The sequence below is a fragment of the Plasmodium coatneyi genome, chromosome 11 (assembly GCF_001680005.1).
Source record: "Plasmodium coatneyi strain Hackeri chromosome 11, complete sequence".
Lineage (NCBI taxonomy): Eukaryota > Apicomplexa > Aconoidasida > Haemosporida > Plasmodiidae > Plasmodium > Plasmodium coatneyi.
This window is the reverse complement of record NC_033566.1, coordinates 1,472,009-1,486,033: the sequence shown is the minus strand read 5'-3', so window position 1 is coordinate 1,486,033 and position 14,025 is coordinate 1,472,009. Positions and strand designations below refer to the sequence as shown.

Here is a 14,025-nt window from a genome sequence, read left to right as displayed (position 1 = left end):
GGATTTCATCCCATCCGTAGAAGCAATAAATCGCCTGCACAGATCTGTCCATGCCAAAGTTATTAATGAGCGCAGAAATGAGTACTTCTATGCTACTTACGTAACAGCGGGGTCATGGGTTACCCATTTGCCCCTAATCGGGTTGGCTTCTTAGTCAATTCCTGTGGGGAAGCCAACTAACTGTCTACCTTCCAACGCCGTACCCCCTCGTGATAACAATTTTCCCACTGCGCTCATCAACGTACTCGTATTTGTTTAACCCGTGACATTTTCTTCCAAAGAGAAAGGTCTCCTTTTTCGGGGAGGCGTATTCAAAATGCGTGAACCCGTCATGCGTGTGCCCTGGCATGTGGTCTCTCCAATTTTTGGACGAATCCACGTCACTACCACTGAACAACTTCCCTTCATCGATGTCGAGGAAAATTTGTTTCCTTTTTTTAAATGGCTCTTCATAGTTCACTCTCGCAGGGTGACTTTTGTAAAAACCTTTTTTTGCATTTTGGATTTTCGCGCAAGAAGGGAAGATGTGATAATCCCGGCTTCTGATAGGATGGCCGTCCCTCTGTGGGGGTGAAGGGCTTCCCACCTGGGTAGCCGCCTCGCTGAACCGAAGCAGGTTAATTATTTCTTGCCTCTTCCCCTTGTCCGTTTCGCCAAGTTGGTTCAAATTGTAGGAACACACCTCCTTCAGAAAGAGGCGAACAAAATTCACCTTGTCCTGCATGGATTGTAGACGCATGTAGGAGTCCACGTCCAGATGAAAGAGGTCCACGTTAAGCAATTCCATGTGGCGCTTCTTCATTTGCTGGAACCCATTGAGGCTGCACGAATTGCGCAGAAGTTTTCTGGGAAGGAGGAAGTCTATATATATTTCCCGTTCGCCTGCATTAGACGCCCCCCCAATGTAAATATCAAACACGTAGGGTTTTTTTCTCTTCAACATTTCAAAGCGGTCTACATGTAGGTGCTTCAGAATGACAGCCAACTCGTCGTGCATTTTTCCACCCTGTTTGTCCTGAACAAAATGGAGATTGTTTCTCAGAAAGGTGTTAACAGACAGGGGAAAGTTTTCCACAAAGCACGGTGTCTCCAGATATAGGCAGTAACAGATGGTCCCCAGCATCTGCCTTCTTCTACTATTACTGGTATTACTGGTATTACTAGTATTACTAGTATTACTAATTTTTATGTACTGCCTAAAGAACATTTCCATGAAGGGATAATTGAACGTCTGAGTTAATACCAACCCGTAGGTGAATACAACAAGCTGTTTTTCTGTAAAGGCAGGAAGCAACTCCTTCCCTTTGTTCATACACAAATGGTAGAATTCCTTATTCTCATACTTGAGCTTGGCTAGACTAAGCACAATGAGGCTCAAATTTATCGCGGAAATATTTTCCATCCTTTTTGTTACCACGTCGCATAGCCTGTGGAGCAGCTCCTCGTCTGCAATTTTTACTTTCCCCATGGTGTGGATCACGTTCGTGATGTTTACGTCGTTCAGGTTGTGGGCATACCGACGAAACAACTCCAGGCAGGTGCTAACAAATGATTCGTCGTAATGCCTATTCCTGGCTAATGAGTAGAAGGACAAACACACAGAGAGCAAATCGAACTGCTTCTCCCGGCCCTCAAAAAGGGAGGCCAAATGTTTATAAAAACACTTGTAATAGCGGAGGTCAAACTGAATGTCACTCAAAATGTGCAAATAAAGGGCAACAGACTTCACTTCCACATTTTTTATCTCCCTCTTTATGCGGTTGTGGAAGGAGTAGAATATTTCAATGGGAACCAAGTTCAGTTTGTAAAAGTTGTACAGAATGGATATTAAAATAGTTGGCTTTTCGCAGAAATGAGTTTTTCTCTTTTTTATAACGTGAATAATACTCCTGAGTAGTTTTAAGTAGGTGTTTCTGTGCTCATCGTAGGGGTTGTTTCCGTGTCGGTTCTTCAGCTGATTGGTTTGGTTGACGATGAATTTGGTTTCTCTTTCAGGTATGGTGGGGTGGTCCCCACGAATGGTCTTCCCATCTGTACTGCTTAACCGTGTTTCGCCGTTCGTAAGGTCTACTTTACCCAACTTGGTCTCCCCTTCACATCGCACCGGTGCCGTCCCATTCGAATATACCACGATATCACTCCTACGAATCTTTACACTGATCTTCCTCAGGAAGTGTAGAATGCATAGCATGTCCAAATGGTTCAGCATGGACGAATTTAGGAGGATGTATTTGCTCATGTAGAGGACGTACTCATTAGGGGAACAGAACATAGTGGAGTAGGCATATAGAATATAACTCAGGGTGCTATTATTCAGCAGATTGGTGTATACATTTAGCATGTTAATTCGTCTTTCATTTCTACGTTGCTTATTCGCTTTTCTTATCAACTCTACCGTGTGTTTGTAGTCATCACTCGATTCGATATTCCTTCGTTCGGGGGATACTAGTCTAGCCAACTTATTCGTCTTATACACCCTTATGTTGCTACACACTGCACGCAGGACGTTCTTAAAGTAGGTATATTTATTCAGACGTAGATTCTTATAACTCATGGCAACGGAAAGCAGCAACGAGGGGGATAACGACTCGGTTCCCATCCCTGTGTTTATCCTCTCAAATAAGTTGTGCACTAACTTAATCTGTTTCAATACATTATACATTACCTTCGACTTGGATAGATTTTGCAGTTCATAGATGTACTGAGACAACTTTGCAACCTTCCTGTTTCTTTCCAACTCGTTTAGTCTCTTTAGACATAGAATGAGGGTCTGTTCGCTCTCCTTGTGGATGTAACTTTTGGTGTAGGCCGAGAATATTTTGTCGCTGTTCGGTCGTTGTGCTGAGGTCATCGGGTCGATGAGCACCTTCGTTAGGGCACCCAACTCTGGGGGATCAATCCCCCTTCCTGTGGTGAATTCCCCCACGTGGGCACACACCCTACCCTGCGATAGGCGCATAAGCCTTCCATGGTTCTTCCTCTTCCCAACAAAGTAAATTCCTAGTTTATTTCTATGCATCTTCACACTGCGATGTTATCTGTTAAGTGACAACATTCTCTTTCCACCACCCACCCAAATGAGCATCCCTTGCTCGCTGTATGGTGTAGTATTTTCTTCTTCGTTCTCTTCGGCAGCTTTTCTTTTCATTTTGTATATTGCCTAATCACATTTATAGAGGTGATCAACCAGGCAGGGAAAAAAAAAAAAAAAAAAAAAAAGAAAGCGTCGGAGTGGGGAAACAACTGCACCGAAAGGAAAGCGGGGCACCTATTGCCCTACCCTAGAGAAAAAAAAAAAAAAAAAATTGACTCACATGTGAAGGTACCATCCGCTGGAAACATATCTGCTTCCCTTTTTTCCCACTTCGCACAGTACACACCTGCAAAAAAGGGCGAAGAACCACTCTGCGCTGATCAGTTAATGATAACGTGTGGAACAAGAAATATAACCACGCCAAGCCCACGCGCGCTACTACATTTGGACTGGCAAAAAAAAAAAAAAAAATCTAAGCTACCACCTCATTTTCTCCCCAATCTATATGCACAACACATTTGTTCAGGTTAGAAGGCACCCTTTTGGGGGAAGCACAATTAAGGCTTTTTTTTTTCTTTTCAATCCAACACCCACTCAGGGAGAATTAAATCCCCTGCACATCGGTTAGTGCCCACGGTTTCACTTCCGTACCACACACCTCTTGCGACGTGAAAATGATTGGATGTAAAAGGACACCACCAGGTGGTTATTCACGACAAGTGTAATAAGACTATAAATGGGGAAGCGCCTGTCGAGTATGCCAAGAATTGGGCAGCAACCCACACATGGGCAGGTGCAGCACCCTACCCAAGCAAGGAGGTTAATGGAGAAATCCCAATAAAGTTTAGCGACAACGCTGAGCAGAAAAATGAGCCAGGAAAAGGAAGGCCCCCCCCCACGGAGGAACTGTCTTAACATATTCTTTCCACAACAAGTGGAGTCAACCAAGCCGAAGTTAAAGCACTACCTGTATGGAGTCCGCACCCACGACACATGCGTAGTGATCCACGTTACACACAAGCAGGTAGGGAAAGAAAAAAGAACACACCATGGTGCACGTACTGAAGGTGTATAGCGGTAAACATTTTGGAGTCCTCCTTTTTTCAACCATCGTGCAAATAATGCATTGTTGACTCCATGTGGGAAGTTTGCCAGGGTTACCCCCACATCGTTTTCCCTCCTAATGAATTAAGTTTTTCTTTCACCCTACCTGTTCTCCTGCAGAATGGCAACTTTGCGAAGGGCCACGACGAAGGGGTCCAAATAGTGGGCGAGTTAATCTTCGTGCAGGACGTGAAGGACGTACCCAAAACGAGTGCGTTAAAACGGCAGGATGAAGTTCGGTGTAACTACCTCTACGTGGTTCATTATGGAGGGAGACCCATACTTTTAAGTGGAAAAACAGAAGAGGTAAAAAACCAAGACGCCCTATTCATACTATACAATTTGAGCAAGTACATCTATACCATTTCGGACGACCATGTGAATAGGCTCGTTTGGGAGGCACTCAGGAGAGATGACATGTTGGAAAAGAAGAAAGTTAAAAAAAGTGGGACAGAAGAGTGCAACCCCGGGGAAGACAAACAAAACGGGGGGGACAAAATAGGCTCTGATGATATCTGCAAGGACAGCGACAGGGAAAGGGACACCCAGGAAGAGTCTCCTTCTGATGAAAGCCATGATAACCGGGGTGTCGACAAAGACGAACAGGCTGAACACACAGATCGGTTGGACCATTTGAACAGACCAAATTGTAGCAATGACAGTGTAGACGGTGCAACAAACGAGCAACCACTAAACATGCACGAAATAATCGTCCTATTGAATAAGAAAAACGAGTACGCAGAGAGGATAGAAAAGGGTGAAGAGGAGAATGGTCCCCGCAGTGACCAGGACAACACCACCATCTGTAACGAGCAAAACTTAAGTTCCATCCTTTCGGCCTTCCTATTTTTAACCTACCTCGTCTCATCAGTGAGCACATCATTTCACTACCTTCTGCGCATATTAAGCAAAATAAACGAGAGGGTTTTTTCGAGGAATATAAAAAACTCCCTCAGTTTTTTCAAAGAAAGATTGCACATGCACTCGGAATGGCACTCCTTGTTGACTAGCTTAATGAAAAATAGACACAACCCATCCGATTATGCGAAATACAAAGAGCTACTCCTCATTCGGTTGTGTAACTTCTTCATAGATGCTCTGTTAGGCTTCTTCCTTTTTATTATACTCTCTCACGAAATAATAAACCTGCGCTTCGCCTTCCACAAAGCGAGCATTTTATATGACTCCGGCACGTTGACGTAGGGATAAGAGTGGAGAATCCTTTTGCTGGATGGCCGTTTTATGGAATGCCAATCAGAGTTTTTCCATGCTTGGCAAACTGAGGATCCCCTTATCCACTTCTACTTCTTCTACGTTTCCTGTCCCGTTTTCCTGCAGGTCCATATTGGGAACCCTCCTGCAGAACCCCCTTGGGTTGAAGCTGAACAACAACTTCACCTCCTTCATTGGAAGTATAATCGTCTCCACCCTGGACAAGTGGTTCGTGCACCACGTCGCTACGTGCCACACCAGGGGTGGCCTCCACATACCAACATAAGCAGCCAAGTGGATCTACACGAATAAGCATCCCACCGTGCGTAACTCCCATCCTGATAGATCCAATGCCAATTCACCTCCGCAGGGATTATTTTAAAAATGTGTTTCCATTAAAGAGCTCCTCGGCTGTGCATCTCCTAAAGCTATCATCCCTCTTCGGGGCTTCCTTTTTTCTCTCTTTCTTTGTGGACTACCTGAAGCTGATCACTGTGCACGTAGGAAGATAGAATGGCCACAGCGTATTCAGGAGAGGAGGTCGTCTCACCTGTGTCGTCCTCCTCAATGGAATCACCACTTATCCAGTTTACTGCAACTCCTACACCGATTCTCCATGCACCTTTTCAGGTTACTCTAATTTTCGCCTTCCTGAGAAAAATTCTCTCCATTTTTCACAGCAACATGTATTCCTTGTACCTCCTGTTCAGGTAGGTCTCCTCCGGTTAATCAAATATAATGGTTGGCTAGCTAGTCCACTTGTGCACATTCACCCCTCAACCATTCCACGTGCTGCTAGGGAGGTGCACCAGTGGAACTCACAACCGAAGACTCATTTCTGCGTTTTTTATCCCATCTCCCTTCTCTTTTTTCCTTGCAGTGGGAAAAAATGGAACATTTTGAAGCTTCGGGTGGACACAAATTACTACACCAATGAGGAGGTCATTCTGGGTTGGTACACCGGGGGGGAAAAAGGGTCTCCGGGAAAGTGATCATGCATGTTGTTAAGGAGTGGGAGAGGACGCCTTGACAGCTTACTCCTATATGATTGCTCCCCTTCTACCGCAGGCACCGTCCTCTTTACCATCCTGATTTTCCTCTACCCAACCGTTTTTGTGCTCTTTCTAGTTTTCGGCATTATTTACCTCGTCATCAGGAGTGAGTTCAATCAGCCAGTTGAAGCGGCAAAGACAAGACTGTGGATAAGGGACTACACCACCACACGCATAGGTTCATACGTGTGCACATAACACATACACATCTGAACAAATCATCCTCCCCCCGTCTCAGGAATTATATACTGCCTCCACCTACTGAAGGAAATAATTTTGTACGCCCCCTTTTACGTCCTCCTTTTGAGGGACTCCCAGAATGGCTACATCAGCAAGGGGATAAGGCTCACCGTGGGTAGGTTCAAGGGGAAGAGGAAACCAAATGGTGCCCATACGGAGTTCCACCCGCTGATTACCCTTTTTCACCTCCATCGATTGGCCCGCCTCACCCATTTTGCTTTTCCTTCCCTTGACTCTTCAGATAAACCAGTGGTATAAGCTGCGAAGGCGACCAACGACGCTTCTCCCATTTGCGAAGTCTCAACCCCCCCGTGAGAATTATCACTTTGTTCCCCCGTTTGAATTTTTGCCCTCCTTTTTTTCCACCCTTATTAGCATAACGTCGAATGGACAGAGCTGCCCAAGTCGCACTACCTCCTGCTGGAAAACGCCAATTTTGCATTTTTCGACAAAATAAAATTGTTCCTAGACGTTTTCATCAACCGGGAGGGTGAAAAGTAAATACATTCTAGTAGCGTTAACTGACCAAATGACGCATTGATGAATTTAAAAAAAGTTAAGGGCAAAACATAGCGGGGTGGAACGGGGCACAAATAAGGTTCCACGCCCGGTCAAACTCGAGTGGTAAAATTTTAACACGCGGAGAAAGGAAGGATAAGAAAAAAAAAAAAAAAAAAAACGGTTTACAGAAAAATGGACAAAGGGTGTGTACATACACAAACGGGACGGAAACACATCCAACTTTTTTTTTTTTTCTTCCTTTTTTAAACCTCCAGCTGTTCACATTGACTAGAACGTGTTGAGGTACTCCTCCAACTTTTTCTTATACTTATCGTTTATGTGTTGTATCCCTGATTTGAGTTCCTTCTGCAAAAAGGGGGGGAAAGGTGAAAGGGCAAAGTGAGGAAAAGGCATACACAGAAGGAATGGAAAATTTTCGGCGAGGCAAAACGCAGAACGCACAATGGGGACAAACTTACGTAGACAATGAGCGATCTGGTTGTGTCATAAAAGTTCAGCTTCAGGACGTTCTTCATGAAGTTCAGTTCCTTGTGACACCATTCCTTCTTCATACTAGTTATGCTGTGATGGAAAAAAGAAAAAAATGACATGGTGAGAGAGGTGCACATAAGGAAGTTGCTTAAATTGATGGTGACACGGTGAGGAGTCAGTTAAGGAGAGCATCAACCACGTGTATCTGTGCACACTCAGTTCGTTCTTTCCCCCCCTGCCTGCTCATCTGGGAGGTCATCCTTACGTCCTGTTCTTCTTGTAGGCAGAGCTGTACTTGTTCAGTATGTAGTCGTTTTTGTGCACTTTGGGACTGTCCTCCAGAAGGCCGTCCTCATTGTTGGAGCTGTAGCACCTGACCGTGTTCATGTAATTACTCTCCAAATTGTTGCTGTGAAATATTTTTTCTGAGTTGTTAAAATTCCCTCCAGAAAAATCTTCCACGTTGTTAGGGTCCTCATTGTTGTAGCCATAAATGTGGATTATTAATTTTTTGTTGTCGTTTTTATCAATGTATAGATCGATGAGCATTAGGGGATAGCTGAAAATGATTAGTGCCTGATTCACGTGACTGTTGGAGGGGATGCACAGAAGGAAGTTCGTGCTGTCTTCGATGTAGTAGCAGTTGAACTGAGCGGGAAAAACAACAAAAAAAAGGAGGGGGTTAGACGTTTCCGGTTAGCATTCCGGAGAAGTCATAAGTGGATGCAGTTACACGGATGATCAATGGTGAGCATGTGCTAACGCAACGGCGCGCTAATCGCAGGGGAAATGGCGAATTACAATTTTGTTGTTATTCTTGAGGTAGCACTTGATGGTGTTCTTGTTCTTTATGTCGATCAGGGCTGACATGTCGTTGTAGTTAAAGTCGAAGGGAATCGTATGATCCTGTTCGCTATAGAAGGGGGAAGGGATAGAAAAGTTCGTTCATTTGTTTTGTTCTTTAACACTTTGTTTTTTTCAGTTTTTTTTTTCTTTTCTTTTTATTACCTTTTCTCGAAGGAAAGGAGTCTTTGCAGTTTGGTGGACACTCCGTCTAGGACAAACAGGGCCTGACAAGTGGCAAAGGAGGGAACGGTGAAAAGGGGGGACGTGCATCAAATCGATCAACCGATCAACCGATCAACCGATCAACCGATCAATCGATCAACCGATCAACTGATCAACCCGATCAACCGATCAACCGATCAACCGATCAACGCTGGGACAAATACGCATCCGCCTGAAGGGACTCAAGGTACCCACACCATAAGTCACCCTCACGGCGACTTCACCGCCGTTAATTCCTACATGCACATTCCTTCGATATATTTCAATCTGCGAAACGGGGTAGCACAGGAAGTTGTTGTCGCCCGATTCTGCAAAGGAAGAAAAAAATATACATATATACATACATATATATATATATATATATATATATATAAAATAAAAATAAAATAAATAAATTAACACACACGTGGCATGCTGGATCGCTTGCACTGTCCCCCCGTTGACGGCATACCATCCACGTCATTCACGATGTTTATGAGGACAGAGTCCCGGCAAATGTTAATCTTCTCCTGAAAGCAGTTCTCGTATATTTTGCTTTCCTCCTGCGGGGCAAAAAAAAAGGAAACCGTGCAGTGGGTGGTCTATCATATAAACGGTCATCTGTGGCAGGGTCTGTCCCAACAGCAAGCCACACTGGAAGTGGGAGAGTTACCCAAAAGATCTGGCACACTTTATACTCCATCTTGCCAATGATGCTTTTGATTTTGTTGGCTAGCTTTTTCTTGATCTGCAGGGAGAGGAAATACACACACGTGAGTAATAACTGTGTAGTTTCGACTGACTAGTTGCAACCGATCAGTTGCGTGTGAACCCTTGCCACCGCTCCGTGTCGCACCTTCTGAATGAGCCCCAGCAGCGGGGCGGCAAAGTCCACGCACACACGCTTGTCCTCTATCATCCCAATGTAGAACAGCGTCAAATTGATGAGAAGCTTCAACGTTATAATTCGAAGGTACAAATTATTTATATGCACATTTATGATGCTCCAAAAAACGTATACAAAATTGTGGTGAGAAATTTGAAAAAACGGGATATCTATGTCACTCATTTTTCCATTATACGATTTGACAAAATTTGAAACGAACTGGATGCTTAGGAGCAGATACACATCTGATATTTTATTCTTCATGTTGTCCTTTTCGCATTTTTTTATATTTTTTTCCTTCTGCACGTTGGTCAGCAGGAGGAAGTTTAGCAATATCGGGTTGCTCAGTTCGTCGTACTTCATCATCTCGTTGGGTGGCCCGCTTATTGTGGTGGCGGTTGGACTGGGCGTTTTCACAGCGGTAGTGCAACCGACTGATCCCCCCCCCGTGTAGCAACCCTTCACGAAATCCAGGGTAACCATCTCCTCCTCCTTGTTATACTCAGGCAGTAAATGATCAATAGAGGAGCAATACACATTTTCAAATTCTTGGTCATCCGTGGGATTCTCACTTATGTTGATCTTCTTATGGGGATCAAAAAAGGAGTTGTAAAAGTAGGGATCCTTAAGTTCGTTGGATAGAATTCTGTGCAGAAATTGGACATTGATGTACTCGCCAAAAATGAGGGAGTAGACAATTTGATTCAACTTGTCGTTCTTTAAAATGCTCAATGATCGTATCAGCATGAAGAGAGACAAGGTGGTGTTAATTAGGTAATTGTAGAGGATCGAGAAATTTTTAAAAGAGTTCACGTAACATAGGGGGTGTAGGAGCAGACCCAGTTTGAAAATTTTGTAATATACATTTGTTACGCTCATCTTGTTCTGATAGTGATTCAGGACCTTCTTTGTGAAGGAGTTGAAATTGAAGAGGTAATTGTACAGGTCGCTGGTTGCGTTATCGTCGAAGGTGATTTTCTTCTGTAAAGTGGGAATTTCCACGTGGCATAGGTGGGTTAGGTTGTTCTTCTGCACTTCTTCCCAGAAAGCACCACCTTGCATTAACTGCTGTGCTTCTCCTAATTCGTCCTCTACGCCTGGGTAACCATTCGTATTACCATTGGAGAAGCCATTCCCATTTGATGTTTTGCCCCGCCTTTTCTTATGAAGAACCCCATTCGTCGAGGTCATCTGGATGAAAATTTTCTTCTTCTTTCGTTTTTTAAAGTAGCTATCTTTCAGCTCATTTTCCTTGATGAGCTGGTCGTCTCCTTTCTCGCCATCTTTTTCCACTTTTCCCTGTGCATTCCCCTCACTGTCTACATCCTTCCCTTCTTCCCCCCCCTCGGGGGGCTTATCTTCTGCCGCCTTTTCCTTATTGGAGCTTTTCCTCCCTCTGAAGTAGAGGAATTCATATGTGTTGTCTCCCTTCTTGCCGCTTTTCTTCGTGTTGGTAGGTGGTTCCTCCTGGGTTGGCACTTCCGTCTGGATTGACCCTTCCGCCTGGATTGACGCTTCTTCCTGCGGTTCCGCTGTGGCCGCCTTGTCCATTTCGACGTTACTCACGTTCGAGTTCACGGAGGAGGCATTCGAGGAAGACAGATTTTTGCAAAAGTGGAAATTCTTTACGTTATTTAAGTTGTTATCGAAGATCTTTATAAATGGCACACGGTTACTACGCTTAATGCTTTCTATGACCTCCTGTGAGGGGTCGCTTTGGTTCATCTGCTGTTGCTGCTCTACCTCCTCCTCATCACAGGGTTTGCTTCCCCCGGAGTGGTCACAGAGGGGGACCACCCCCTCCTCCTCTATTTTCGAATGATCATCTGTGGGGTCTTCCCCATTGGCTTCACTATCTGCGGGAACGTCCACCATGACGTCCTCCCCCTCAGCTGAAGCAGCATTCTCTTCCCCGTTCTTCTGACTGGAAAAGTACACATAGTCGATGCTGCTCTCATTCGCAGGGTTAGTAGTGTTGGCCACTTGGCCTTCCTTGCGGAAGAATGCATCCTCCCTTTTGTCTCCCCCTTCGAAGTCACCCCCTTTGCCATTTCCACTTGCGTTGCCACTGTCGTTACCGTTTGCCCCTCCAGTGTCTTCCTCGCAGATACCCCCCTCCCCATAGCCACTCACACAGTCGAAGTATATAGAACTATGAAACGAACCAATCATGGGGAAAAAAAAATAAATTAGCAGCTTAACCACCAGCATATCATTTATCCTTTTCTTCTCACAGTTCAGCATGTCCTCGAAAAAGTACAACACGTCGTCCACTTCGTCCAAATACGTGTTAAACATTTTTTTCAATTTTTCCGACTCCTTAATTTTTGTGTAAATTTTGTTCATCTTTATGATGTGATTGCGGAGGTAGCAAACGAGGATGGTGAAGAAAGCGGACCGCAGGAGGATAAGGTTTTCAATCCCTTCATCTTCAACTGCAGGGAGATGGGGTAAATCGAATGAACAAAAATGGATATATGTCATGTGTGCACACTCACATGGAGCATCCTGGCAACTCCCCCTCCTGGAAGACTTACTCTTCAGAATGTTTAGGATAATATTTTTAACGTAGGTTCGCGTGATGATGTCGTTAAACTTGTACAACCTCAGCGCTTCGGTGTACAGGGGGAATTTCATACTCTTCTTCGTGGAAGGGAAAAAAAGGAAAGCGGGGGTAGGATTTTAAGGTTGTGAAGAGGGAGCACATAAAAATGCCAAATTGTCGGCGTATGCACGTAGGTAATAGGAAGATGTCATTGGTTGCTCTGCATGCAACTGCGTTACCTCTGCTTACCTCGTTAAAGAAAAACTTGGACGTGTGGTAATTCAGGAAAAACGAAATGGACTTTATCATGGAAATGTAGTAGGGCATAATCTCATCGTCTTGGTAAATGAACGTCGTGTAAATTAGGTTGTTGATTTTGTTGTTGCTGAAGATGTAGTCTGTGAGGGGGGGTGGAGTAAACGTCACAGTTAAGAATTCGTTGTGAAGCTTTCTTTTTTTTCGCACCTTTTCGTGCTTCTCCCCATGGATAGCAATATCGGGGGTCAATCCTTACACAGAGAAATATCCTTTTGCAGGTTCTGTATGAGCAGGGTGAGGGACTGGTAGATTTGTATCCTTATGCTCTTGTTAATGTCTTGCCTCAGGAGGTATATGAAGTGGTTGAAGATGTTGTCTTCGCAGAAGTACCTTCGAGGGGGAAGGGGCACACACACATGGGTGAGGAGCTACAAAGACGGGAATCTACACATGGACAATTCGCAGAAGGAGGAGCTACTCTCCCCTTATGGGGGATTCCTCTCTATCCGTTTTTCCCGCTTTTACTTACTGAAAAATCTGATCATCATATTTGTCGCCCCAAATTGTTATCTGCGTGATTTTCCGCAGCAGCTCGATGAAGTTGTTTATGTTAACGTTGTTGAGGTTTATCTTGACTAGCTTTTCAAAGTAGTACCTACAGGGGGGGAAAAGGGAGGCGGTACGGACACGGTGACGACGTGGTGATGACACTCTGCCTCAACGGGACTACACCGTGTGAAACTCACTGGCCTACCTCAAGTCCTCGTGCGTATAAACCTCCTTCTCATTTTTGTTGTTCTTCAGCTTGTCGTCAAAATTATTGAAGTTAAATACATTCCACATTTTCGCAACGGAAAAAAAAAAAATTCCTTTTTTTCAACAAAACTTTACAAACTCTTTAAAACATTGACATACAGGCATACCCAAATTACAGGACATGAAAAAGTCAACTTGGTATGCATATTCTATGCTGTGTTGTTTAAGTGCTATTTTGGAGACATTCATGGTGAGTCAAATGCGTTTTTTTCTTTCTTCCCATTTTTCTATGTTTGCTTCCTCGTCTTCTCAACGTGGCACAATGTGCGTGGGAATTACATGCTACTATGCGCATTTGCATTCACGTTCGTAAATTATGTTTCAGCCCTGTTTCTTTTTTTTTTTTTATTCGCTTTTATTTTTGCTTGTTTCTATTTCTCTTTTGCCTTTTTCTTCCTTTCCTAACAACTACACGGGGGAAAGTCGTTACGAAAAAAAAAAAATTTTTTTTTGGCGTGCCTTGGGTGTCCGCTCGGTACATTTTGCCCCACCTTTACGTTTTTGCAACTTCGCGCGTTTCTGTTGCCCTTCTGCGGTCCTTTTCTGCCCCTTTTTGCCTATTTTTTTTTACAACTTCGCGTTACAATTATTTTCCGTTTTTACTTTTTTTTTTTTTTTCTTCTTTTTTCTGAAAGGATAAACGCACACTTCCATACGGGCGAGGAGCTTTCTGCTAAGTCGCATAGTCTTGGTGAATGTAAACGCAGAAAGGAGCCCCAAAAATAACAACAAAAAAAAAAAAGTAAAAATCTACTGCGTATGCCGTTGTACGAAATTGCAGCTATAACTGTGCAGGCACGGGGGCACCTGCGGGGGTGAGCTTGATCGTAGCCGTAGT

At 44.1% G+C, this 14,025-nt stretch overlaps 3 protein-coding genes across 3 annotated transcripts; 1 reads left to right on the top strand and 2 right to left on the bottom strand.

Annotated features, from left to right (window-relative positions):
* Positions 1 to 184: 184 nt before the first annotated feature.
* On the bottom strand, positions 185 to 3,019 carry PCOAH_00034950 (Uncharacterized protein; the record flags this gene model as incomplete). The annotated part of the gene is made up of 1 exon (XM_020060286.1): positions 185 to 3,019. One exon carries the CDS (start codon positions 3,017 to 3,019, stop codon positions 185 to 187), a length of 2,835 nt encoding a protein of 944 aa, XP_019915653.1.
* Positions 3,020 to 3,902: 883 nt separating this feature from the next.
* Positions 3,903 to 7,143, top strand: PCOAH_00034940 (Uncharacterized protein; the record flags this gene model as incomplete). Its single annotated transcript, XM_020060285.1, has 9 exons — positions 3,903 to 4,058; positions 4,259 to 5,337; positions 5,477 to 5,578; positions 5,721 to 5,850; positions 5,981 to 6,060; positions 6,231 to 6,301; positions 6,419 to 6,580; positions 6,641 to 6,753; positions 7,018 to 7,143. The coding sequence occupies 9 exons, from the start codon at positions 3,903 to 3,905 to the stop codon at positions 7,141 to 7,143; spliced, it is 2,019 nt and encodes a 672-aa protein (XP_019916036.1).
* Positions 7,144 to 7,431: 288 nt separating this feature from the next.
* PCOAH_00034930 (Uncharacterized protein) lies at positions 7,432 to 13,214 on the bottom strand (the record flags this gene model as incomplete). The annotated part of the gene is made up of 14 exons (XM_020060284.1): positions 7,432 to 7,509; positions 7,623 to 7,725; positions 7,901 to 8,283; positions 8,437 to 8,548; positions 8,644 to 8,705; positions 8,911 to 9,011; positions 9,155 to 9,245; positions 9,356 to 9,430; positions 9,539 to 12,003; positions 12,106 to 12,211; positions 12,363 to 12,511; positions 12,628 to 12,761; positions 12,901 to 13,026; positions 13,126 to 13,214. The coding sequence occupies 14 exons, from the start codon at positions 13,212 to 13,214 to the stop codon at positions 7,432 to 7,434; spliced, it is 4,074 nt and encodes a 1,357-aa protein (XP_019915954.1).
* Positions 13,215 to 14,025: the final 811 nt, after the last annotated feature.